Genomic DNA, 27,971 nt, shown 5'->3' on the forward strand with positions numbered 1-27,971 from the left:
TGTACAGAAAAGCAAAGGCAGCTATATTAAGGTATATGTTCTTTATTCAAATAAAGTAAAATGGGCATGTCTTTGCGTGTGGTATGCAGTTACATAAAGGAGTATTCCAGTGATACAATGTATTTTGTATTTTGCTGAGGCTGCTATACAAATAATTAAAAAAGGCATACTCACCTACCTGGTTTTCCCATAGCTCCTGGTTCCTCGATTGTCACCCTGCTTCCTTCTTCTGAGATGGAATTGTCTAAGCAGGAACTACCAATCACTGCTGAGATAAGTCCATCTCTAAAGTAGGAATCAAAGAGATGTGTAACATACCAGATGATGTCCCTCTGGGACCTGTGGGAAGCCCAGGCAGATGTATATGCCTTTTTTTTCCAAAGCTAAATATAAAACATCTATATGCCCAGGATACCCTTATTAGATTTATAACTGTTTATATGTTTAAAGGGATAAAAAAAAAAGAAAAAAGGTTGTAAAACTCAACTGTTCTAAAAAAAAAAAAAGTTGTGCCAACATATTCCTATGTCTGAATGAATTAAAGAGTATATTACACTATATGATGTTAAATGTTTTTTGCTGCCACCTAGTGAGGAACTAATGAAGCTTTGTATAAGTTTTTGTTGCGCTCACAGATTGTCTTCTATCAATGTGTCTCTCTCTCTAGCACAATAATACACGGCAGAGTCCTCAGTCTTCATGTTGGTCATTTGTAGATATAACAGGTTATTACTGTTATCTCTGATTATTGTGAATCGTCCTTTAACAGAATCATGATATGCTGTGTAGCTTGCTACTTCATTAAACCGAGCAACCCACTGTAATCCTCCGCCAGGACTCTGTCTAAGCCAGTGCATATAGTAATCACTGAAGGTGAATCCAGAAGCCGTACATGAGACTCTATAGGAATTCCCGGGCTTTATCACCACTGGGTCTGATGACTGGTCAAGTTGCTGAGACTGGACACCTGGAAAATAGAGAGAATAAGGTGACATCCATAGAAACATCTCATCATAGTGATAGTAATATCTTTATTGTAATGTTCTAGTAATGGTCACCTGACAAGCAGGCCAGTGATATAAAGAGGAGCAGGAAAGTCTTCATTGCTGCTGGGTGTAGATGTAGGAGGTGATGTGTGAGCTGGGATCACTGTCTTTATTATGGGGGAGATCTTACACTATAGGAAGTGACGTCACCTCATTTACATATTATGGGTATATAAACATCTGTGGCTGTATCATCCACCCATTGTAATACATTAAAAAGGCAAGAAAGAGCGCTCCATGGTGTAAAACTGCATGTGTCACTAAAACCGCTTCATGTGAAAAGGCGCTTACCAAGGTCGGTTGTGTGGACCCCAGCACAACAAAGGATATGAGCGTAAGGAGATGGTCTCACTGCTGCCTTTCCACAGTAGAACAACATAAACCAACGACCTCCATGAAATAGTGGATAGCTTCGGGCATTTTGGGAATAAAAGTTGTTCACATCTACCTGTTACCTGTGATCTCTCAGCGCCCGAAGCTATCCACTATTTCCTGGAGGTCATCATTTAATAAATAAGACTTACTTACAGTGCTAACAATACAGTAAATAAGTCATATCTAAAATCACTTCATTTGCAGATTTTGGTAAACATGTCTGTGGCTCTAATTTCTAAGGATAATGCCATAGTTGGCCAAAATGCAGTACTACATTTATATATCTGTAAGGCTGGGTTCACACTGGTATGGGTTAAGCAATGCCCAGTAGTCCAATGCCCAATTAAAGGGGGAATCCGGTGGGAAACTTTTTTTTTTTTTTTTTATTAACTGGTGCCAGAAAGTTAAACAGATTTGTAAATTACTTCTATTAAAAAATCTTAATCCTTCCAGTACTTATTAGCTGCTGAATACTACAGCGGAAATTATTTTCTTTTTGAAACACAGAGCTCTCTGCTGACAGCATGACCACAGTGCTCTCTGCTGACATCTCTGTCCATTTTGGGAACTGTCCAGAGCAGCATATGTTTGCTATGGGGATTTTCTTCTACTCTGGGCAGTTCCTAAAATGGACAGAGATGTCAGCAGAGAGCACTGTGCTCATGATGTCAGCAGACAGCTCTGTGTTTCAAACGTAAAATAATTTCCACTGTAGTATTCAGCAGCTAAGGCTGAATACTAGAGTGGAAAAAATGCCAAAAGGATTAAAAAAATGCCAAAGTGAAAAAACGCAAAGTGAAATTAGAAATTTGTGATTTCTCATTGACTTACAGCTAACATCTGGCCGCAGCATTTTTTGACCAAAAAAATGCCATGCGGCAGAATTGGAGTTTTTCTTTTGCGTTGGAAACTTAGCCTAAAAAGTACTGGAAGGATTAAGATTTTTTAATAGAAGTAATTTACAAATCTTACAGAAAGCAGGTATCCCAGCTCAATCCCTGGTCTGGATACTGGGCGCGGAGTAGGTGTGGACCTCACCCGGAGTAATCACAAAGAAAGAGAAGAACTCCAGCTCAGCTTAGGAAGATACGGCTTTATTCACATCAACGAGGCAACAGGTACAGGGAGGAAGTGACGCGTTTCGGCCAGGTGCTGGCCTTAGTCGTACGACTAAGGCCAGCACCTAGCCGAAACGCGTCCCTTCCTCCCTGTACCTGTTGCCTCGTTGATGTGAATAAAGCCGTATCTTCCTTAGCTGAGCTGGAGTTATTCTCTTTCTTTGTAATTTACAAATCTGTTTAACTTTCTGGCACCAGTTGATTTAAAAAAAAAAGTTTTTCCCTGGAGTACCCCTTTAAGTCCAAGCTTAGGTCCTGGCAACTACTTTAAATTGATCAGTAGAACCCTTTTACCCAACAGAGGCCAAAAGTGTGCTTTGGGAATTTGCTAGATGGAGAAGAGCAGACCTCACTGTTATTCCATGCAACTGGATTCTATAAAAAAAATTAAAACTGTATGCGATATATTTTTTAATAAGGGACCCCATGTATGTTGCATGCCACTAAGGGGCATCTGTCATAGGGGGTATATGTCAGAGTTTCAACCCAATGTACATGTCTGATGGATATTGCTTAATGCAGTGTGAAACCATGCAAAAGCAGTAGGAAAAACTTAAAAAAGGCTTGTACTTCTCCTTCCTGCTTTATCCACTTCTGGCTTTGACTCAAAATAGAAAAAATAGATTTTTGATCTACAAAAAAAAAAAATGTTTTGCCTTTTTGGGAGTTGAAGTACAGGGGCTGAGGGATTGATCGCACTGGGTCTCACTTCTGAGACCTGATGGGATTAGAAGTTATTAAACAGGGGAGGAGATGGCATGCTCCACTCCCCTGCGATGTACGGTGTATTTTAACTTTCATTTTTAAATTCCCCGCTGGGAGCCCTGAATGGCTGGTACTGAGGAGCCATTCAGGGCACCCGGCGGGGTTTTCAAATAGAAGCGCTGCGATGGGGAAAGATATATATAGAAAAGGGAAAGGTAATGCAAACAAAAATGGTGACCGCAGCACTCCAAGTAAATGTGCAAAAAAATGTATTCCAGGATAAATACAGGCAACGTTTCTGTGGCCTCATACCACCATTTTTCAACCTGAATATAGAAAAGGGAAAGGTATATTTCTGGCCCCTGCAGCACTTCTATATATCTTGCCCCCCGCAGTGCAATCATTTGCCCCCCGCAGCACATGGGTATATATATTCCCCCCCCCCCCCCCGTAGAGCTATCATAATCCCCCAGCAGCGCTATGAATGAAAAGTATTCTATTAGCAGCGGATCGGGCCGGGAAGTATTCTAACAGCAACACATCTGGCTGGGAAGCCGGCCGGCCCGATGCGCTGCTGATAGAACACTTGTCATTCATAGCGCTGCGGCAGCATATGCTTATAGAAGTGCTGTGGGGGCGGACATATAGCTTTATCTGGCCCCCACAGTGCTTCTATGTACATATGCCACTGCAATGCAATGAAATACAAGTATTCTTTCACCAGTACATCAGGCCGGCCGGCTTCCTGGTTCGATGCGCTGCTAATAGAATACTTTTCATTCATAGTGCTGCGGAGGGCTTATAATAGTGCTGCGGGGGGAAAATATACAGCAGGGGGCAAGATATATAGAAGCGGTAAGGGGGCCAGACACATACCCCCCCATCGATTCTGTATATCTTTCCCCACCGCAGCGCTTTTATTTGAAAACCCTGCTGGGAGCCCTGAATGGCTCCTCAGTACCGGCCATTCAGGGCTTCAGGCGGGGAATTTAAAAATGAAAGTAAAATAAACCGTACATCACAGGGGAGTGGAGCATGCCGCCTTCTCCCCTGTTTAATAACTTCTAATCACATTGTGTCTCAGAAATGAGACCCGGTGCGATCAATCCCTCAGCCCCTGTACTACAACCCCCATCATGGAACAGAGTCTGTTCCATGATGGGGGTAGTAGTACAAACACTAATGTAGCCTCCCCAGCCACCCGCAGACTCCTGCAATGGGGAATTACTATTCCCATCATGGAAACAAGTATGTTCCATGATGGGAGTAGTAGTCCCTAAGCACTGCAGGACTCTGCTAAAGTCACCTCTGTAATAACAGATATTAAAAACCAGGTGCAAATGGATGACATAAAGGCTCATCTGTTTGCCATAGACTTCAATGTTAAAAATAACGGCCGTTAATTTACCCGTTTCTTGTGATGGAAGAAAAATTAGTGCATGTGCCGTTTTTTCTTCCATCACAAATAACGTCCGTTATTCATGACGGTCTATAACGGGTCATAATGGATAATAAAAAAATCCCATAGACTTTAATGTGATTTTGAAACGATCGTTTAACATCCATATTTAACCCCTTAAAGGGGTACTCCGGTTCTTACACATCTTATCCCCTATCCAAAGGATAGGGGATAAGATGCCTGATCGCGGGAGTCCCACCCCTGGGGACCCCCGTGATCTTGCACGCGGCACCACGTTTGTAATCAGTCCCCGGAGCGTGTTCGCTCTGGGACTGATTACTGGCAACTACAGGGCGGGCGGCGTGTGACATCACGCCCCCGCCCCTGTGTGATGTCACGCTCTGCCCCTCAATGCAAGCCTACGGGAGGGGGCGTGATTGAGGGGCGGAGCATGACATCACACACGAACGCGCTCCGGGGACTGATTACAAACGTGGTGCCGCGTGCAAGATCACGGGGGTCCCCAGCGGCGGGACTCCCGCGATCAGGCATCTTATCCAATATCCTTTGGATAGGGGATAAGATTTCAAGCACCAGAGAACCCCTTCAAGGATGCAGGGTTTTTCCGTTTTTGCATTTTTATTTTTTCCTCATCACCTTCTAAAAATCATAACGCTTTCAATTTTGCACATAAAATTCCATATGATGGCTTATTTTTTGCGCTACCAATTCTAATTTGCAGTGACATTAGTAATTTTACCCAAAAATGCACGGCAAAACTGAAAAAAAAAATCATTGTGCGACAAAATTGAAGAAAAAATGTCATTTTGTAAATTATGGAGGCTTCCGTTTCTACACAGTGCATTTTTCGGTAAAAATGACCCCTTATCTTTATTCTGTAGGTCCACACGGTAAAAATGATACCCTACTTATATAGGTTTGATTTTGCTGTACTACTGAAAAAAAATCCTAACTACATGTAGGAAAATGTATACGTTAAAAATTCTCATATTCTGACCCCTATAACTTTTTTATTTTTCTTCATACGGGCCAGTATGAGGGATTTTTTGCACCATATTCTGAAGTTATTATCGGTACCATTTTTGTATTGATCAGACTTTTTGATCACTTTTTATTAATTTTTTCATCATATAAAAAGTGACCAAAAATACGCTATTTTGGACTTTGGAATTTTTTGGCGCATGTGCCATTGTCCGTGTGGTTTAATTAATGATATATTTTTATAATTTGGATATTTCTGCACGCGACGATACCATATATGTTTTTATTTACACAGTTTTTTTTTTATGGGAAAAGGGGGTGATTCAAACTTTCATTAGGGAAGTGTCACGATTCGGCTGGCTGGAGGTGGATCCTCTGTGCCAGAGAGGGATTGGCGTGGACCGTGTTGGTGGACCGGTTCTAAGTTGCTACTGGTATTCACCAGAGCCCGCCGCAAAGCGGGATGGTCTTGCAGCGGCGGTAGCAACCAGGTCGTATCCACCAGCAACGGCTCAACCTCTCTGACTGCTGAAGATAAGCGCGGTACAAGGGAGTAGAAAAGAGCAAGGTCGGACGTAGCAGAAGGTCAGGGCAGGCAGCAAGGATCGTAGTCAGGGGCAACGGCAGGAGGTCTGGAACACAGGCTAAGAATACACAAGGGAACGCTTTCACTGGCACAATGGCAACAAGATCCGGCCAGGGAGTGCAGGGGAAGTGATGTGATAAAGCCAGGGAGCAGGTGGAAGCCAATTAAGCTAATTGGGCCAGGCACCAATCATTGGTGCACTGGCCCTTTAAGTCTCAGAGAGCTGGCGCGCGCGCGCCCTAGAGAGCGGAGCCACGCGCGCCAGCACATGACAGCCGGGGACCGGGACGGGTAAGTGACTTGGGATGCGATTCGCAAGCGGGCGCGTCCCGCTGTGCGAATCGCATCCCTGCCGGCAATGTCAGTGCAGCGCTCCCGGTCAGCGGGTCTGACCAGGGCGCTGCAGGGAGAGAGACGCCGTGAGCGCTCCGGGGAGGAGCAGGGACCCGGAGCGCTCGGCGTAACAGGAAGGGCTTAAGTGGCCTTTATTAACTTTTTTTTCCACTTTTTTTGCAGTGTTATAGCTCCTATATACATTGCACAGACAGATCTTTTACACTGATCCCTGCAACGCCATAGCTTTGCATGGATCAGTGTTATAAACGGTCGATTGCTCAAGCCTGTATCGCAGGCTTGGAGCAATCAATCGCAGATGGGAAGCAACGGAGCAAGGTAAGGGGACCTCCATTTGCATGCTAGCTGATCGGGACGCGATGGTCCCGATCAGCCCGCTGGGCTGCTGGGAAGCTTTTACTTTTAATTTAGATGCGTCTAAAAAGGGTTAATAGAACGCAGCACAACGATTGGTGCCACTCGCTATTAGTCCAGGGTCCCGGCTATCATTAGCCACCTGGACCGACCCGGTATAATGCGGGGTCACGGCATGACCCCTTTTTATGTACCGGGAACATGTGTAGGGCGTATAGGTATGCCCTACGTCCTTAAGAAGTTATGACTTTTCTAACGGAAGTTCATAACGGGTCTCTTAACGGAGCAACTTTATAGACGGGCTCCACTGAAAAAAATTTTTTTTAATTAACTGGTGCCAGAAAGTTAAACAGATTTGTAAATTACTTCTATTAAAAAATCTTAATAGGGATGCCTTTTTGTGCTTCTCTTCATCATATCAAACGGCCTAACGTATAGATCTACTTTTCTGTAACCAGCTAGGGATGAAAATTATAAAAAAAAAAAAAAAAGTGGATTATCATCCTAGATCAATTTCCGATCATTCCATGTTGGTTACTGAAATAAGGTTTGGTTCGATTAGAAAAGGAGAATGAAGGAATGTTTCACTGGTTGAATATATTAGATTGAAAAAGTCTTTTAGTAGCTCAAATTCACGAGTAATGGAAATTAAATAGGGGTTCTGCTTCCATTCAAATGGTATGAGATTCACTGAAAGCCTTTTTAAGAGGTTTATTATTTAGAGAAATCAATTATAAAAAGAAAGAATTTCGTAAAGCTGGAAGGGATATAACTGCAGAGGTTGGTGGACTTGAAGAAAATTTGCATCAGATCCTTCGCAAGATAATTTTGGGTAGATGAAAGAGGGGCAGGAAGAACTAGCTAACTTTGTAAATGAAAAAGTTCAACAAAAATCCTTCTTCGCAGGTCAAAAATTTTTTATAGAAGGGGGAAACCGGGGAAATTGTTGGCCAATATTTTAAAATTGCTAAATTCTAAGTCCCAGATAAATAATCTTAGGAGTACAGATGGTAAAGTTACGGTAAATGAGGACGAGATAAAGGAAATTATCTTTAAGTATTTCTCTAATCTATATCAATCAGAAGTAAATAGTCCAGAGCAAGAAATAGAGGACTATTTATTAAATTTTCCCCTTCCTATCTTAACTGTAGGACAGAGTGAGACACTTGATAGAGATATCTCCATAATAGAACTTAAACAAGCCTTATATTATTTCTCAAAATCATCTGCGCCAGGTCCAGATGGGATCCCATGGGAAATTTATAGAGAGTGGGAGGATGTTCTGATACCTATTCTTCGTATAGTGTTTACTGAATTATTTCTGTTATCAGCACTCCCCCCCCCCCTCCCCTCAATGCTGGAAGCAAATATTATTCTTATACCTAAAAAAGAAGTGGGAGCTCTTGACCCTCCAATGTTAAGACCAATTTCATTATTAAATGTCGATGTTAAATTGTTAGCTAAAGTTATTGCTATGTGTCTTTCCAAGATTATTCTGGATCTGATCCATCCTGATCAAACTGGTTTTGTCAAGGGGAGGTTGATATATGACAATCTGACACTTGTTTTTACGGGTCATCCGCTCCGTTCCACTCTGTCGCTGGACGCAACTAAAGTGTTCGACAGAGTGGAATGGAGGTTTCTATGGGGCACTTTAAAAAAATTCGGCTTGGGGGAGAATATTACTAAGTGGATAAAATTGATATATAAAGAGCCTAAAGCTCAGATGATTATTAACGGTGATCTTACTGATCCTTTTTTCCTGACAAGAGGGACATGACAAGGGTACCCCTTGCCCCTCTCTTGTTCCTAATGTTTGTTGGACCATTGGCCGAGGTCTTATGCAGATCCCCACAGATTAAAGGATTCGGAATCAATGGAGCAACAAACAAAGTATCTCTCTATGCAGATGACCTCTTGTTATATTTGGATAACCCTGAGACAATGTTTCCCATAGTAATCTCCCTGGTGAAAGACTTTGGTCATCTCTCAGGGATGGAGGTAAATTGGGTAAAATCAGCCATTTTGCCAGTTGAGACAAAGGCAGTATTATCCATTCCCGAGGTCCATTTAGTAAAAGTGGGAGAATCACTTAAATATCTAGGGTTGGAGATTTCCAATGAAAAAAAGGCATTTAAAAACGACAGTTTAAACCCTTTGTTAAAAAAAAAAAAAATAGAAAATAAAGTGAATTCATGGTGTGGTCTCCCACTAGCCCAAGCAGACAGAGTTGCTCTAGTCAAAATGATAATTCTTTCTCAAGTTTTATATGTAATAAGAGCTTCATCAGGGTGGATTCCTCTGAGCTGGTTTAAAGGCCTGGAGGCCATAATAAATAGACTAATATGGGGAAGAGGACAGGTCAGGATAAAATATCTGGCCCTTACTCTCCCTGAAGGGAGAGGAGGGTGGAGTTTGCCGTATTTTAAATATTACTTTTTGGCCGCAAAAACCCAAGAAAAAAAAAATTGGAATAAAAATCCTGTTTAAACCCATATGCTAGAATTCTGTAGTGGCCTATATGAAAATGCTTTTGAGCTAATGGAAGCTCAAAAACAAAATCTAGCACTAGTAGAATTTGCACCAGTTCACTTGTATTTTAGGGTTTGGAGAGATTTGTGGAGTTTTGTAGATTTGTGGAGTTTCACAAAGGAATAGATAGAGCCTTTTGGCAAAAAAGAGGCATTAAATATGTTACACAATTATATTCAAAAGGAAGATTGGTTCCTTTTGAAACATTAAAGGAACAGGGGATCCTAGATTTAAGTAAACAATTCTGGTATGCTCAAATAAATCACGCAGATAGAAGTACACTAAATAGGGAAGGGTTCACTATAGAATGTCACAATTTAATAAAATATATTACTGAACACAGGGGCGACTCTAAGATATATATATATATATATATATATATATATATATATATATATATATATATATTTATATATATATTTATATATAGGAGTATGATAGATGAACCCTCATAGGGATTTCAGATTAAAAAAAATTAAAAAATGGGAAAGAGTAGTGGGTAAAATGAATGATAGTAGTTAGGTTAGGATATGTCAAAATGCGTTATCCTGTTCCTCAAATAAAAACTTCAAGCTTCATCAATCAAGAATAATTTATAGATCATATTACTCTCCGGTACAATTGTGGAAATTTAATTGCAGGAGTAACTCATCTTGTCCAAAATGTATCGCAAATGTGGCCAATCTGGAACATTTATTAACCTCTTAAGGACCCATGACGTATGCATACGTCATGAGTCCCGGTCCTGCGATATAACGCGGGGTCACACGGTGACCCCGCATCATATCGCGGCGGGCCCGGCGTCATAGTGAAGCCGGGACCCGCCTCTAATAGCGCGCAGCACTGATCGCTGTGCCGCACGCTATTAACCCTTTAGCCGCGCGCTCAAAGCTGAGCCGCGCAGCTAAAAACGAAAGTAAAAGTGCCCGGCTAGCTCAGGGAGCTGTTCGGGATCGCCGCGGTATAATCGCGGCATCCCGAACAGCTGAAGCACAGGAGGAGGTCTTCTTACCTTCTCCTGTGCTGTCTGATCGCCGAATGAATGCTTCAAGCCTGAGATCCAGGCTTGAGCATTCAATCGCCGAAAACACTGATTGATCCATTCCTATGGAGATGGATCAATCAGTGTAAAAGATCAGTACATGCAATGTTATAGCCCCTTATGGGAGCTATAATGTTGCATAAGAAAAGTGTAAAAAAGTCATTAACCCTTTCAATTATCCCTTCCCCTAATAAAAGTTTGAATCACCTGGCATTTCCAAAAATAAAAAAAACATTATGTAAATAATAATAAAAATAAACATATGTGGTATCGCCGTGTGCGGAAATGTCCGATTTATAAAAATATACCTCTTTTAAAATCGCTCGTTCAATGGCGTACGCGCAAAAAAATTCCAAAGTCCAAAATAGCGCATTTTTTATCACTTTTTATACCACAAAAAAGTGAATAAAAAGTGATCAAAAAGTCTGATCAGAACAAAAATGGTACCGCTAAAAACTTCAGATGACGGCGCAAAAAATGAGTCCTCAAACGCCCTGAACACAGAAAAATAAAAAAGTTATAGGGGTCAAAATATGACCATTTTAAACGTATAAATTTTCCTGCATGTATTCATGATTTTTTTCGGAAGTGATACAAATTCAAACCTATACAAGTAGGGTATCATTTTAACCGTATGGACCTACAGAATAAAGATAAGGTATCATTTTTGACAAAAAATGTACTGCGTAAAAATAGAAGCCCCCAAAACTCACAAAATAGTGCTTTTTCATCAATTTTGTCGCACATTGATTTTTTTTCCCGTTTCACCGTAGATTTTTGGGTAAAATGACTAATGTCATTACAAATTAGAATTAGTGACGCAAAAATTAAGCCATTATATATAATTTTAGGTGAAAATTTTGAAGAGTTATGATTTTTTAAAGTTAAGGAGGAAAAATTGAAAATGAAAAAACGGAAAAAGCCCGGGTCCTTAAGGGGTTAAGGGAATGCCCTAAGATAAAGAAATTTTGGAAAGACATCTCAGATTATCTTGGGAATAAATTTAATATCCAGATTGAGTTTTCATTGAAATCAGCTATTTTGGGAGACTTTGTTGATTATGGTCCATTTAACGATATTTTAACAAAAGCATTCATTTTGGGCAAGCACTTAATCTTGAGTAATTGGTTTGCAATTAGAATTCCCACTATTAGTCAATGGACTGTACTGTTGGGTAGGATTAAAAAATATGAAAAAGCGAGGATTGGTAGATCTAGATGGAAGCTGAAACTATATAATAAAACATGGAAATTGATTGATTAAGATTTCTTTCTTTTTTTTTTTCCCTCTTAGCTCAGGTGGGGGTGGGAGGAGGTTTGGGTACTGGGTGGGACATTGTATATTGTATCTTATGGCAATATTGTGATATTGAAGATGTTATTGTTTCTATGTTGGATAAATCAAAAGAAGTAGTAAAAAAAAAGATGGAAACATTTGATTATTGTCGCATAGAAGATTTCAATATACAGTACTTGGATCCTACATTTCCTCTAAAGCTGCAGGGAAAACATTAAAGAAAAAACTTACACCTAGTCCCCTCGGGAGATCCCCTGTAAGGTCTTCTATTCCCCCGCTGAACGCTGCTACTTCCATAAAAGACTTGTCTAGGCAGTGATGGCCAGCTCAGCCAATCACCAGCTGCAGCAGTCTCCGCCTCAGTTAATGGTTGACTCAGTAGACCGTCAGATGAGTTAGTCTTAAAAGTAGAAGCTGGAGCATTAAGCAAGGGACTTATAGGCTTCAAAGGGGGACCCCTAAGGTAGCAAGGTATGTGTTACAAAAACTATCTAGTTAATGTCTAGTATCCCGATATATTTTTAGTTGACCATTACAGTAAATATCCATCCTTAAGAAGTGATTCCATACTTGTACATAGTAATAATAAGGATTTGGTAGAACTTCATGTACTAGGTATGTCAGTTTAACCCGATAACGACCATGGACGAGTATAGACGTCCAGGTTGGCGGGCGTTCCCGCACCTGGACGTCTATACTCGTCCATTCTTCTCGTGGGTGCTGCCCAGTGCACCCACGAGATCGCGGCAGGGACTCGGCTGTATCACACAGCAGGGACCCTGCTGCACTGCCAGGACCGAAGTAAACTTCGGTCCTGGCAGTTTTAACCCTTACAGCCGCGGTCGGAAGTGACCGCGGGCTGTAAGTGTTATGACAGAGGGAGGGAGCTCCCTCTGTCTCCTCTGCAGCACCTCGCATCGCGATCGCGGGGTGCTGCGTGTAATACGCGGCTGGCCGGGACCTGCCGCACTGCCGGGAGTGAAGTTCACTTCACTCCCGACAGTATAACCCTTACAGTCGTGGTCAGAAGTGACCGCGCGCTGTAAGGAGTTCTGACAGAGGGAGGGGGCTCCCTCTGTCTCTCCTGCAGCACCCTGCATCGCGATCGCGGGGTGCTGCTGCATACCTGGGCTGCCGGGGGTCCTACAAAGACCCCCAGGTCTGCCCTGGGTATTGCCTGAGAGGCACGTCCTAATATGCTGCCTGCTAGTAAAAACTGTCAGGCAGCATATAACTGCAATGCTTTGGAATACGAAGTATTCCAAAGCATTAAAAAGTGTAAAAATAAATAAATAAATAAAATAAAAGTGTAAAAATAAATAAAAATGTAATAAAAGTGTAAAAAAAAATATATATATTAAAAATACATTTATTAAATGAATCTAATAATAAAAAAAAAAAGCATAATGTGTAGAATCGCATTGGCGGACATCCGCAGCATGTAATATGCTGCGGATGTCCGCCACGTGATCCTACACATTATGCAGCAGTCACGGTAATGAGCTCACTGCTGCAGCTGGGTAGCTTTGTGCGTCCACTCATAGCGGCGGATTTTCCGCCAGCAGTCATGAGCGGACACACTGAGCTACCCAGCCACAGCAGTAATGGATATATTCGCCATAAGCGGGTGCTTATTCCCACAACATGGCGGATATATCCATCAGGAGCCTTAACTGTCACAGACAGACGCGTTATACTGCCAGCCGACCAATCAGAGAGGTCCCTGGTCCAGCCAATAACTTGTAGGGGTGTGGTATATAAATGGGGTCACTTGTGGGGGTGGGGGTACTGTTCTGCCCTGAAAGCCAAATGGCGCTCCTCTCCTTCTGAGTCCTACCACGCGGCCAAGGAACCATATCTGGCCAAAGCGGGGGTATATCCGAACATGGGACAAGCAGCTAAATAAAATAAAGGGTGCTTTTCTTTCAATATCAGAAGTGATGTACAAAAAATATGCCCCCCAAATGATGCATTTGTGAAAAATTGCAATTTTCGAATTTTTAACACTGACTTTGTAATAATTCCTACCAAAAAACTATGGTGTTAAAATACTCGCTGTACCCCCTAGCGAATACCTTGAGGGGTCTTGTTTTTAAAATGGGGTCATTTGGGGGGGGGGTGTTCCTATGTTCTACTACCTTTTTAATTTCTGCAAACCTTGCATAGCACATAAAATTCAAATTCAAAATTTTCAAAATTTCAAGTTAAATTGTTAGGCTTCTAACTAATTTAAAATGTTAATTAAAAACTAAAAAATGACGTCAAAATAAAGTAGACATCTGAAAGTATAAGTTTCATAAACTATTTGATCAGTGTGTATAAATATATGCAACCAATAAGTGTTAAAATAGCAAAAAATCGTAATTTTTTATAAAAATTTCATGATTTTTTGCATCGTAAAAAAAAACTACAAATGATATCGGCTTACTTTTACTATGTACATGAAGGACAACTTGTGACAAAAAAACAATGTCAGAATTATCGTGATTGGCAAAACGTTACCAGAGTTATTCTCTAATAAAGACAGACATCCCCGATTTGAAAAAACAGGCCTGGTCTTTCAGGGGCGTACAGGTTTATTTGCATTGGTCCTTAAGGGGTTAATATAAAGCTGCAAATGCTTGTAATATAGGACAGTTGACCAAACCCACCAATAAGGGCAGGATAAGCTGACTGTATGGGGGAATATACCCACTCTAGTGTGATGGCAGATGTCGGGGCAAAGTAAGATCGTCATGTTGGCTTTTCTCTCTACATAAAAACCAACAAAATCTGAGCGTGTATGAGATAAATGAGAATAATAGATGCCAGTGAAATAGGTATTTAGCGTGTGGTATATTGGATATATTGAGAAATTAAAGTCTGTAAATAAGATAAAAGAAAAAACACTTTAAAATGCTTGGAAAACCTAAGATTAGGGTGTGTGGTTTACACTATAAACTGATGGAATTCCCTATTAGTATAAGGAACAATTATTAATACAGTAGGTAGATTGGTGACTAATCATATTATACAGTAAAATCTCCCTTAGCGTTCACCTCCCAATAGTGGCCAATTTTTAATCTCCTGTCAGAGTGCTATAAGACTTAATGTATTTGCACCCTCTGAATAGGGAACACTTCCAATAGAGGGCGTGGACACACCCAAAAGGGGACAAAACACTCCCATTAGAGGACAAAACACTTCAAATAGGGGACAATAGGGGACAAAACACTCCCATTAGGGGACAAAACACTCCCAATAGAGGACAACCAGGCTTATGTGCTGGCCCTACCTTGTACAAAGGGCCGCTGTCGGGGGTACAGCCAATACCCCAGTAAGGGGCCCAGGCTCCTAGGAGGCCCAGGCCCCCACTGCACCCCCTTGCAAAAGCCCCAGCACAGAAGCAGAAGACCGCTGTTTAAACAGTGGTCTCTTGCTTCTGTTCATCTGCCGGCCACATCATTCACTCCCCTCCTTCCCTGATCCCCCTGTGCCATTTTATTTCCCCTTTGCCAAATAACCCCCCCCCCCCCTTTATTACCCCCTGTGCAACATCATTTCCTCTTGACCACCCCCCCCCCCCATGCTATTTAAAGGGGTATTCCAGGCCAAAACTTTTTTTTATATATATATATCAACTGGCTCCGGAAAGTTAATTTGTAAATTACTTCGATTAAAAAATCTTAATCCTTCCAATAGTTATTAGCTCCTGAAGTTGAGTTGTTGTTTTCTGTCTAACTGCTCTCTGATGACTCACGTCCCGGGAGCTGTGCAGTTCCTATTGGGATATTCTCATATCATGCACAGCTCCTGGACGTGACCTCATCATTGAGCAGTTAGACAGAAAACTTCAGAAGCTAATAACTATTGGAAGGATTAAGATTTTTTAATAGAAGTCATTTACAAATCTGTTTAACTTTCCGGAGCCAGTTGATATATATAAAAAAAAGGTTTTGCCTGAAATACCCCTTTAATTCTCCCTTTACTACTCTCTGTGCAAATTTATCACCCCCCCCCCCCACACACACACACACTTTACCACTTCCTGTGCCATTTCTTCCCCCCATAATAAGGTGGCACAGGGTATAAAGGGTGGATGAAATGACGGGGTAGGTGGATTAGGGGTGATTAAATGTCACTGGGAGATTCTACTGTAATATTGCTTTTTATGTTTTATAGGTAATAATTACACTCTATAGTGAATACTGTACAGTATTCCATCATTTAGAAAGATTTTTGAGCCTTTTTTTTCCAATAGGGGACATCTCTTAGTATCGGACACTTTCTTTTTATTCCCCGTGAGTGTCGGCTATTGGGAGATTCTACTGTATGTTGTTTTATATCATTGTATTTTATTCTACAGAATATAGTAACAGTTAGTTTTGCTGCCATCTACTGACTAAAGGAGGAAATTTGGGACACATTTTTGTAAGACTCAGAATTTATCTTTTACCAGTGTGCTTCCCTAGCACAGTAATACACGGCAGAGTCCTCAGTCTTCATGTTGGTCATTTGTAGATATAACAGGTTATTACTGTTATCTCTGGAGATTGTGACTCGTCCTTTAACAGAATCATGATACCATGTGCTGCCTCCATCGCTACTAATCCGAGCAACCCACTGTAATCCTCCACTAGGACTCTGTCTGACCCAGTTCATCCAGTGGCTACTGAAGGTGAATCCAGAAGCCGTACATGAGGCTTTATAGGAATTCCCGGGCTTTATCACCACTGGGTCTGATGACTGGACAAGTTGCTGAGACTGGACACCTGGAAAATAGAGAGAATACGGTGACATCCATAGAAACATCTCATCATAGTGATAGTAATATCTTTATTGTAATGTTCTAGTAATGGTCACCTGACAAGCAGGCCAGTGATATAAAGAGGAGCAGGAAAGTCTTCATTGCTGCTGGGTGTAGATGTAGGAGGTGATGTGTGAGCTGGGATCACTGTCTTTATTATGGGGGAGATCTTACACTATAGGAAGTGACATCACCTCATTTACATATTATGGGTATATAAACATCTGCGGCTGTATCATCCACCCATCGTGATAAATTAAAAAGGCAAGAAAGAGCGCTCCATAGTATAAAACTGCACGTGTCACTCAAACCGCTTCATGTGAATGGGCGCTTACCAAGAATGGTTGTGTGGACAACAGCACAACAAAGGATATGAGCGTAAGGAGATGGTCTCACTGCTGCCTTTCCACAGTAGAACAACATAAACCAACGACCTCCATGAAAAAGTGGATAGCTTCAGGCGCTGAGAGACCACAGGTAACAGGTAGATGTGAACAACGTTTATTCCCAAACTGCAACGAGTTGCATGTTGGGAATACACGTTGTTCACATCTACCTGTTACCTGTGATCTCTCAGGACCCGAAGCTATCCACTATTTCCTGTAGGTCATTGTAATAAATTAGACTTACTTACAGTGCTTATAATATAGTAAATAAGTCATATCTAAAATCCCTTTATTTGCAGATTTTGGTAAACATATCTGTGGCTCTATTTTCTATGGATAATACCGTAGTTGGCCTGAATGCAGTACTACATTTATATATCTGTAAGGCTGGGTTCACACTGGTATGGGTTAAGCAATGCCCAGTAGGGTCCAATTAAGTCCAAGCTTAGGTCCTGGCACATACTTTAAATGGATCAGTAGATCCCCTTTACCCGACAGAGACCAAAGGTGTGCTTTGGGAATTTGCTGGATGGAGTAGCCTCCCTGTTATTCCACTCAACTGGATTCTATAAAAAAAGAGACACTGTATGCAATACATTTTTTACCAAGGGACCCTATGTATGTTGCAAGCCACTAAGTGGCATCTGTTATGTGGGTGTATATGTCAGAGTTTCAACCCAATGTACATATCTGATGGATATTGCTTAATGCAGTGTGAACCCATGTAAATGCAGCAGGAAAAGTAAAAGAAGGACTTATACTTCTCCTTCCTGCTTTATCCACTACTGGCTTTGGCTCAAAATAGAGAAAATAGATTTTTGATCTACAAAAAAATGTTTAGCCTTTTTGGCTGGCTCACACCACCAAATTATTAAATTATTAAAATTATTAACTAGCGTAAATCATAGAGGAAATCTACAGCAGACCAGAGCTGGCTAAGATTTCACTGTGTGCCACAAAGAAAGTGCTGTATAGTGGTAGATTTATTACGTGGCTAGTGCCTTTTACTAAATCTGCGGTAATGAATGGCAGCGCAGAGTTTAAATAAGGCCGGGTCTCCACTGAGTAATTTTTCGCAAAAAGGCTGTTAAAAACGCCCATTTTGCCGCATGGCGTTTTTTTTCCGAAAAAACGCTGCGACCAGATGTTAGCTGCAAGTCTATAGGAAATTGCAAAACCCCTTATCCACTTTGCGTCTTTGAGTTTGGCGTTTTTTTAATCCTTTTGGCGTTTTTTTAGTGATTTTGGGCAAAAACGCTGGATTTAAAAAATGTCTGCTTGCTGAGGGTCTGGCGTTTTTTTCACAAAAACGTAGCATTTTTTCCCCCTAGAAGTCTATGGGAGTGAAAAAAACGAAAAGAAAAACGCTATGTGGGTTTTAACTTTGGCGTTTTTGCAGGCGGTTTTTAATCTTTTTTGGACTTTAACGATCCAAAGAAGTGATGAGATACCTTTTTTATTAAAATTTCATAGGGTAACATAAAAAAATTATAAAAAAATATACATTAGTGTTAGAAAAAATTGTATCTAACGAAATGTATATTTTTTATAAAGAAATGTTATTTCATTTTGAAACAGTAAGCAATTTATGTGGGCGGGCAGGGCACTAAAATTTATCCGACAATTATAAAAATATAGTGTATGTGTGTGTCTTTAACTTTTTTTATTCATTTTTAGGTAGTACTACTACTCCCAGCATGGACCACACTGTTCCATGATAGGAGTAGTAGTACTTTGACTCACTGTCAGCCGTGGCGATACTCCAGTATACTGTATAGGCTGGCCGCTCTCCTCTGGTCCCCTGTACTGCTGTATATTTACTAATATTCATATTTCCCGCTGAGATGTGATTGGCCAGAGGGTTCTAGCCAATCACAACTGTCTGGGAAATATGAATCTTAGGACATATATGGCAGGGACCTTAGAAGAGCGGCCGGCCAGCTGCATCTATACTTTAAACAGGATGATCGCAGCTGATGTCTAGAGTGACATCAGCTGTGATCATTGCTGCTACTACTACTCCCAACATCGAGCACACTGTGCTCCATGATGGGAGCTCTAGTACTTTTACAGATCGCAACAGGTGTCATAGGTGACGCTTGTTGCGATCTATTAATGCAGGTAATACAGCTCCCATCATGGAGCAGAGTGTGCTCCATGTTGGGAGTAGTAGTAGAAATGATCACAGCTGATGTCACTCTAGACATCAGCTGCGATCATCCTGTTTAAAGTATAGATGCAGCCGGCCGGCCGCTCTTCTAAGGTCCCTGCCGTTTGATAACCCAGATCTCAGCCCTTTAATCATCTGTGTATAGAGTGGACTCTCCTCCAAATATGCTTCTCAACATTATGACATGTATGTGCATCAAATGTAGGGTTAAGGTTAAAGCTACAATATTTGTTTTTGTCACATTCCAAGAACCATGACATTTTTATTATTCTATCTATGTAGCCTCATGAAAGCTTTGGAATATATGCACTGCAGTTAGGCCCTGTCAGGTTGAGTTCCTCAGTATCCTGGGGGCTCACCTGCAGGGTATTTATCCTACCTTATGTGTAGACAGGATCCTAATGTATAGATAGAGTAAAGGACCTGTGAGAGGTCTCAAGGAACTGTGAGATTGTCACATGTTATGTCATGCAGTCACATGATTTGTTGTCATATGTTCTCCCAAAGAGTACCAGCTTAACCTATGACCCGCAGCTTGACCAATGGGTCTTAGTCCAGCCCCTCACTATATAAAGGGGCGGACATTACTATTTGCTCTCTTCTCTTATGATCTTTGCTGAGGAACAGTTAACACCAGAGATCTGAGTGCAAGTGACCAGCTACCTGGAAGGCCACAAACCTACAATAATTCCATTAAGTCTAAAGTCTATGTCTGCTGTAACTACAAGTAGTCAAGTCCAGCTTATAATAAAGTCAAGTCCAATCTTAAGTCAAGTCTATTACAAGTATTATTGGTCCCAGCAAGCTGCAAGGTCTTCTGAGTTTCTGGCCACCTCTCTGGGAATCTGGCCTCACTGGTTGTGGACTTTCCTTTCACTACTAGCCATTGGAATAGCGGAGATACTGTTCGGGTGGTTCCGGTACCAAATACCACTCTGGCATCACGAACACTAGGGGTTAACAACATCTTGCCCCCAGGGTTAATACCATCTGATGCCACCACCTACACAGCTACACCCGTGGTCCACCACATATATTTAGTATTATCTAACTTTTATTTATTTTCTTTTGAGGATTGAAATAAAAAAAAAAACAGCAATTCTACTATTGTGGGAGCAAATAAGTACAAAAAGACAAGATGTAAACAAATAAAGTAACTAAAGTAACTATTTTAAATGACATTTTTAGAGCATGGAGTGTTGTATATGTGATAGCCTGGGGGAGTAGGGTATGGGGAGTGTAGCTCTGCGGTGACTAAAGGGTGTTTGGTTAACCCTTGCTATTTGTGACGCCAGGGTGAAGGCTCCTCTGTAATGCTTGTCCTACCGCCACCCTTCCCAAGAGCGATAGGGAGGTATTGAATAATTGAATGTCCACAACCGGAGAGTTTTCTGAAAACCGTCTGAACTTTTACTGAAGATTTTATGCAAACTTCACAACAGGAACAGTTTCTACAAATGCAAATTCTCTTGGAGATTGACAAAGGTTGGGACCTTAACAAATTTTTAGTCTTTAGACTGATATACGCTGTTCCACTGGATTTAGGGGGATTTAGTTGCGGTCCATAAGTCACGCTAGCTTTAGCGGGGATTAGTTTAGAACTCACGGTTTAGTTCAGCTGAGGCCGGTAGGTTTTTTAGGCCTAGTGTGTCTTTGAAAGTTGCTCAGATCCGTCCTGCTAGTCCAGCATCCACGAGAGCAGCAACCCAAGAGAGTGATAATTGGCTACAGCTCCCTTATATGGACAGGGGCTGGACTAGAGCTAATTGGTCCAATACTGCTGTCAATCACCTTCACATAGGAATATGGGTAACATGTGACCCAAGGACTTCCAAAGGTCCTCTAACATACCATAGAGGATTTAACATGGTCACATGACCGAAGGTCCTGCGATGCTAAACAAGGTAAGTATACTACACATTATTATGAAATATACATTATTATTAAATATGTACATATAGAAACATTACAGAATTAGAGTGGAGGAGAGGCAACTAGGGGCTGTCCCACCTGGGGGACCCTACCTGAGCGTAGTTACTCTGACTTTGGGGACCACCATACAAGGTACGGTATGCAATACGGTACTGGGAAACCACATATATCCTTTAGCCAGTGCCTGCACAGCCCCAGCCTGTCACATTCCTGTCCCCTAGTCCTGATGCTTCTACTTACTTTCCTCTACCTTTGCTGTTTGATGTGCAGCCACCCCTTCTATGTTTACTTCACATATTGTCCTCAGATTTCTCATCTAGCCAAGGGAACCACATACTTAAAGCGTTTTTCTGTTTTTGCACTTTTGTTTTTTCCTCCTTAACTTTGAAAAATCATCACCCTTTCAATTTTGCACCTAAAAATCCATATGATGGCTTTTTTTGTGCCACCAATTCTACTTTGTAAGGATATCAGTCATCAGTACCCAAAAATCTACGGCGAAACGGAAAAATAAATCATTGTGCGAAAATTTAAGAAAAAACACCATTTTAGGGGCTTCCATTTCTACGCAGTAAATTTTTCAGTATAAACCTTATTTTTATTCTGTAGGTCCATACGATTAAATTGATACCCTACTTATATAGGTTTGATTTTGTCGTACTTCTAGAAAAAATCATAACTACATGTACAAAAATGAATACGTTTAAAATTGTCATCTTCTGACCCCTATAACTTTTACATTTTTTCTGCTTATGAGGTGGTATGAGGGCTCATATTTTGCACCGTCTTCTGAAGTTTTTATCCATACCATTTTTGTTTTGATTGGGACTTTTTGATAGCTTTCTATTCATTTTTTATGGTATAAAAAGTCACCAGAAAATATGTTATTTTGAATTTTGGAAATTTTACGCGTGATATATTTTTATAATAATAAAGACAAGTGGCACTGATACCTTATTCCACAGATCCTTGAGATGGACACTGTGGCACCTAGGCAGGTAACCAAATAACCCAGCAGCGGCGGTGCAAGGACAAAATGAACAGCAATCAACAATATGAATACAGAAAGACAAAACAGGTGTCCTGCACTCACGACTTCAATGCTAGCTATACGGCTCCCATCTTGGGCTGCTAATCCAGTACGGTTCTCAGGACAGCGTGGGGCACTCAGCTGAGCGCCCCACTCTGTCCTGAGAACCGTACCGGATTAGCAGCCCGAGATGGGAGCCATATAGCCAGTATTGAAGCGGTGAGTACAGGATTCCTGCTTTGTCTTTCTGTATTCACATTGGTGATATATTTTTATAGTTAGGACATTTACGCACGCAGCAATACCACATATGTTTATTTATTTATATTTTTTACACAGTTTTTTTTTTTTTTATGGGAAAAGGGGGGTGATTCAAACATTTATTAGGGAAGGGGTTAAATCACATTTATTAACTCTTTTATTACACTTTTTTTTTGCAATTTTATATCCCTCATAGGGGACTATAACATGCAGCACATTGATTCAATACACTGAACAATGATATGTCATAGCATTGCATTGATCAGTTTTATCGCCAGTCGATTGCTCAAGCCTAGATCTCAGGCTTGGAGCAATCAAACACTAATCAGACATCGTGGAGCCAGGTAGGGAGCCTCCCGCTGTCCTCTCAGCTGTTCGGGATGCCGCGATATCCCAGCAGCAGTCCCGAACAGCTCCACGGAGCAAAACGGCATCATATTCTCCCCTTTTAGACACCGCGATCAAAGGGTTAATACCCGACATAAGCCCAATTGGCGATGTCCGGTATTAGCCATGTATTGATAGCGACCCCGCAGATACGAAGCGCGCTACGCTTCTGAGCGCACTTCACAGATGGGGAGCCGTCCACGGACAAAAATATGCGTCTCTGGTCGATAAGGGGTTAAAGATGGAAACATTTGATTATTGTCACATAGAAGATTTCAATATACAGTACTTGGATCCTACATTTCTTCTAAAGCTGAAAGGAAACATAAAAGGAAATACTTACACACCTAGTCCCCTCGGGGATCCCCTGTGAAGTCTTCTATTCCCCTGCTGAATGCTGCTACTTCCATAACAGTCTTGTCTAGGCAGTGATGGCCATCTCAGCCAATCACCAACTGCAGCAGTCTCCGCCACAGTTAATAGTTGACTGAGTAGTCTCAAAAGTAGAAGCTGGAGCATTAAGCAAAGGACTTATAGGCTTCACAGGGGGACCCCTAAGGTAGCAAGGTATGTGTTACAAAAACTATCTAGTTAATGTCTAGTATCCCGGTATATTTTTAGTTGACCATTACAGTAAATATCTTTCCTTAAGAAGTGATTCCATACTTGTACATAGTAATAATAAGGATTTGGTAGGACTTCATGTATTAGGTATTTCAGTTTAACATGAAGCTGCAAATACTTGTACATATGGGGCAGTTGACCAAACCCACCAATAAGGGCAGGATACGCTTACTATATAGTGTGTATAGGGGGAATATACCCACTCTAGTGTGATGGCAGATGTCAGGGCAAAGTAAGATCGTCATGTTGGCTTTTCTCTCTACGTAAAAGCAAACTAAATCTGAGCGTGTATGAGATAAATGAGAATAATAGATGCCAGTGAAATAGGTATTTAGCGTGTGGTATATTGGGTATATTGAGAAATTAAAGTCTGTAAATAAGATAAAAGAAAAAACACTTTCAAATGCTTGGAAAACCTAAGATTTAGGGTGTGTGGTTTACACTGTAAACTGATGGAATTCACTTACACTAGGGGACAAAACACTCCCATTAGGCTAGGTTTCCACTTGGCGTTTTCCCTGGTGTGTGGAAACAGCCAAATTTGTCCCCTGTGGCAGTTTTCTCACTGTCTTCTGGGCACTATTCTGTGGGTCAGATGCTGAGCGCCCGGTCCACAGAGTGTAAGGAGATGAGGAGGGATGTATAGCATCACTACTCACCTCCCCTGGCTGTATAGTATACAGGGGGGCATGGTGTATCTGTGTATACTATACAGGAGCCGGGAATCATGTCACCAGACTAACAAGACTCCCTGCTCCTATAGCCCCTTTGTGCGGTACACAGAATATACAGCTATCTACAGATAGCTGTATATAGTGTATACAGAACAGGAGGTCCACTTACCTTCCTCGCTCCCTGTCCCCGTCGGGTTTGTGTAGCTCTGCCCCCTATTGATGACATCATTAGGGGGTGGAGCTACTGACGGGAGTCAGGCTAGTAAGGCTCTGAGAGGCTCTGTTCACATAGTCTGTTTTGTATAATGTGAACAGACCCTTCTGGCAGTGTCTTCCCAGATAGGGAGACTCCAGCTGTTGCTAAACAACAACTCCCAGCATGCCCAGACAGCCAAAGGCTGTCTGGGCATGCTGGGAGTTGTAGTTTTGCAACAATTGGAGGCTCCCTGTTTGGGAAGACAATGCAATATGGGCGCTCTACCCAGCGGACAGCGACAAAAATGTACTAACCAATATTTTGTGGTTTTTTTTCTTCTCGTTTCAGATCTGAGTATGCAGAGGATTACGGCGGATTCGATGGATTACAATGGATAAACTGGATTTTTTTATTTTAATAAAATGGTTAACGAGGGGAGTGTTTTTTTTAAATAAAATCATTTTTCCAATGTGTTGTGGAGGGCCTGGGGAGGGCCAGTAACAATGGTCCTCGCCCACCCTGGTAATGTCAGGCTGTTGCTGTTTGGTTGGTATTAAGCTAAGAATGAAAATACGGGGAACCTTATGCGGTTTTTTTATTTATTTATCATTTTAAAAAAAACGCATAGGGTTCCCCACAACACATTGGAAAAATTATTTTATTTTAAAAAACACTCCCCCACAGCCCTCCATAACCATTTTTATTAAAATAGAAAAAAAATTCAGTGCATCCGTTGTAATCCATTGAATCCGCCGTAATCCTCTGAATACACGGCTCTGAAAGGAGAAGAAGAAAAAACACGAAGAATCGGTTAGGACATTTTTTGCACTCTCCGCAGGGGAGAGTGCCCATAATGCAGTGTCTTCCCAAACAGGGAGCCTCCAATTGGTGCAAAACTACAACTCCCAGCATGCCCAGACAGCCTTTGGCTGTCTGGGCATGCTGGGAATTGTAGTTTAGCAACAGCTGGAGTCTACCTATCTGGTAAGACACTGGCAGAAGGGTCTGTTCACATTATTCAAAATGGACAATGTGAACAGAGCCCAGCCTGGATCCTGTATGTAGCTCTGTCCCTAATGATGTCATCACTAGGGGCGGAGCTACATGGACCAGCGGGAAGTGGAGGGAGGTAAGGGGACTTCTTCATCTTCTGTATATACAATATACAGCTATCTATAGATAGCTCTATATACTGTATACCACCCAAAGGGTTAACCCACACTGTCCAGCAGTGTAAGTTAACTCTTTCCTTGCCGGGCTTGCACATAGCGCACAGCTCAGCAAGGGGTTAAGTGAGCCAGCAATGTGTATACTGTATACACATTGCAGGCTCACTGTAAGTTCTTGCTGGGCAGTAGATGTACGATGTATACCTACGGCTCAGCTCAGCATTTCTCCCGGCTCTGTAGCCTTGAGAACAGCTGATCTCGACAGTCACTTCAGTAGGATCGCAGCGGGTGTCAGGAGGAGTGACACCCGCTGTGATCTGTACCTTACTGCAGGTACTACTGCTCACAACATGGAGCACACTCTGCTGGGAGCTGTAGTACCTGCATTAATAGACAGATCGCAGCGAGTGTAACTCCTGACATCCGCTGTGATCCTCCTGTATAATGTATAGATAGATGTGGCCGCTCTTCTATGGTCCCCTGCACTGACGTATATATACACATATTCAAATATCCCACAGAGTTGTGATTGGCTGGAACCATCTGACCAATCACAGCTCTCTGCTGGAAATATGAATATGTGTGTATATATACGTCAGTGCAGGGGACCGTAGAGGAGCCGCATCTATACATTAAACAGGAGGATCGCAAAGGGGCGGTACTACTACTCCCATCAGTGTGTTCTATGCTGGGAGTAGTAGTACTACCTAAAAAAAAATTATAAAATAAAGTTAAAAACAGGCACACACCACATTTTTTTTATTGTCAGATGCATTTTTAGGTCCCCACCCGCACTCATAAATTGATCCCTGTTTAAAAATTTATTAAAATTTCGTTCTAAAAAAGATAAATTTTAATAAAAAAAAGGTATCTCCATCACTTTTTGCAGTTTACTATTGACTTGCAGCTAACATCTGGCCGCAGCGTTTTTCACAAAAAAAAGCCATGCAGCAGAATGGGCGTTTTTATTGGCGTTTTTGTAAAAAAAAAACAAGTGGAAACCTAGTCTTAGGGGACAACCAGGCTTATGTGCCGGCCCCACCTTGTACACAGGGTCGCTGTCAGGGGGTGCAGCCAATACCCCAGGAAGGGGCCTAAGTTCCCAGGGGCGCAGTTTTCCTGGATCCCCCGCGTCTCCAGACACGGCAATCGGAAAGGGATGATTGCTGATATCTATCAGCAGCCATCCTGGCATATCACCCAGGGCTGCCCTGAGAAACTCATGCCCCCCCCCCCCCCCCATGTCGGCGATCGCGGCAAATTCAGACCTCTGGTGACCAGGTGACCCGAAAAAAAAGGGTGAATGGGGCTGTCCGAGACAGCCCTAGAGATGTCGCAAATTGTTCGCCGGCGAACAGTCCCCGGCAAACTTAGCATGTTCGCATCGCTGGGCGAACATATGTGAAGTTCGATCCTCCCCCTATACTTTAACATTGCAGTAAACTTTGACCCTGTGAGTCAGAGTCAGCAGTAGACTTGTGCGCTAGAAAAATTTTCTTTTCGTTTCGTTTTGGAAAAAAATTTTGGTTCGGCAATATTTTCGGTTTTGATTTTTCGGATACATTCGGTATTCGGGTGATCGGGTTGATTTTTTTCGGATACATTCGGTATTCGGGTACATTCAGTAAATATTTTTATTCTTTTTTTGACTTTAGCGATCCTAAAAAATTATCGAGATACCTTTTTTATTAAAATTTCGTAGGGTACCATAAAAAAATCATTAAAAAAAGATGCAGTAGTGATGGAAAAAATGGTATCTAACGAAATGTATCTGTTTTATTATGAAATGTTTATACATTTTTAAACAGGGATCAATTTATGTGAGCGGGTAAAGCACAAAAAATGTAGCCGACAATAATAAAAATGTATTGTGTGCGTGTTTTTCACTTCTCCCCCCCCCCCATTTTTTAGGTAGTACTACTACTCCCAGCATGGAACACACTCTCCCATGATGGGAGTAGTAGTTACCTGTACTAATTGACAGATCTCCGGGGTCCCTCCGGGGTCCCCCGAATGAAAATACGGGGAACCCTATACGTTTTTTTTATTTAAATAAATAAAATAAAAAACGCATAGGGTTCCCCGTATTTTCATTCTCAGCACAATACCAACCAAACAGCAACAGCCTGACGTTACCAGAGTGGGCGAGGACCATTGTTACTGGCCCTCCCCAGCCTAAATAACGCCAGCCTGTTACCGCCTAGGCCCAGGAGCTCCATTTTTGACGCTCCAGGTCTGTTGGTACTGGCTCTTCCCGACACCCCTGTGGCGGTGGGTACCGGGGTAATAATTGGGGGTTAGCGCTAGCTGTTTTTGGGGCTAGCACTAAGCCCTGGCTTAGTAATGGATTCAGTCAATAAGACCAGCTTCCACTACTAACCCTGAAAATTCAATAAAAAAAAAAACACAACACATTGGAAAAATTATTTTATGTTAAAAAATCACGTCATCACTAGGGGCGGAGCTACACGGACCTGCCCGGTACTCGAGGGAAGTAAGCGGACTTTGTCTTCTGTATACACTATATACAGCTATCTATAGATAGCT

General features: G+C 41.7%; 2 gene segments (V, D, J or C); both read right to left on the minus strand.

Moving 5' to 3' along the window:
- Nucleotides 1-629: 629 nt before the first annotated feature.
- On the minus strand, nt 630-1,104 carry LOC130365547 (Ig heavy chain V region 6.96-like). The segment is given in 2 exon segments: nt 630-967; nt 1,059-1,104. Coding segments are annotated over 2 exon segments (384 nt in total).
- Nucleotides 1,105-8,778: 7,674 nt separating this feature from the next.
- LOC130365702 (Ig heavy chain V region 914-like) lies at nt 8,779-16,697 on the minus strand. The segment is given in 3 exon segments: nt 8,779-8,818; nt 16,254-16,560; nt 16,652-16,697. Coding segments are annotated over 3 exon segments (393 nt in total).
- Nucleotides 16,698-27,971: the final 11,274 nt, after the last annotated feature.

This window comes from Hyla sarda, chromosome 1, assembly GCF_029499605.1.
Source record: "Hyla sarda isolate aHylSar1 chromosome 1, aHylSar1.hap1, whole genome shotgun sequence".
Taxonomy (NCBI): Eukaryota; Metazoa; Chordata; class Amphibia; order Anura; family Hylidae; genus Hyla; species Hyla sarda.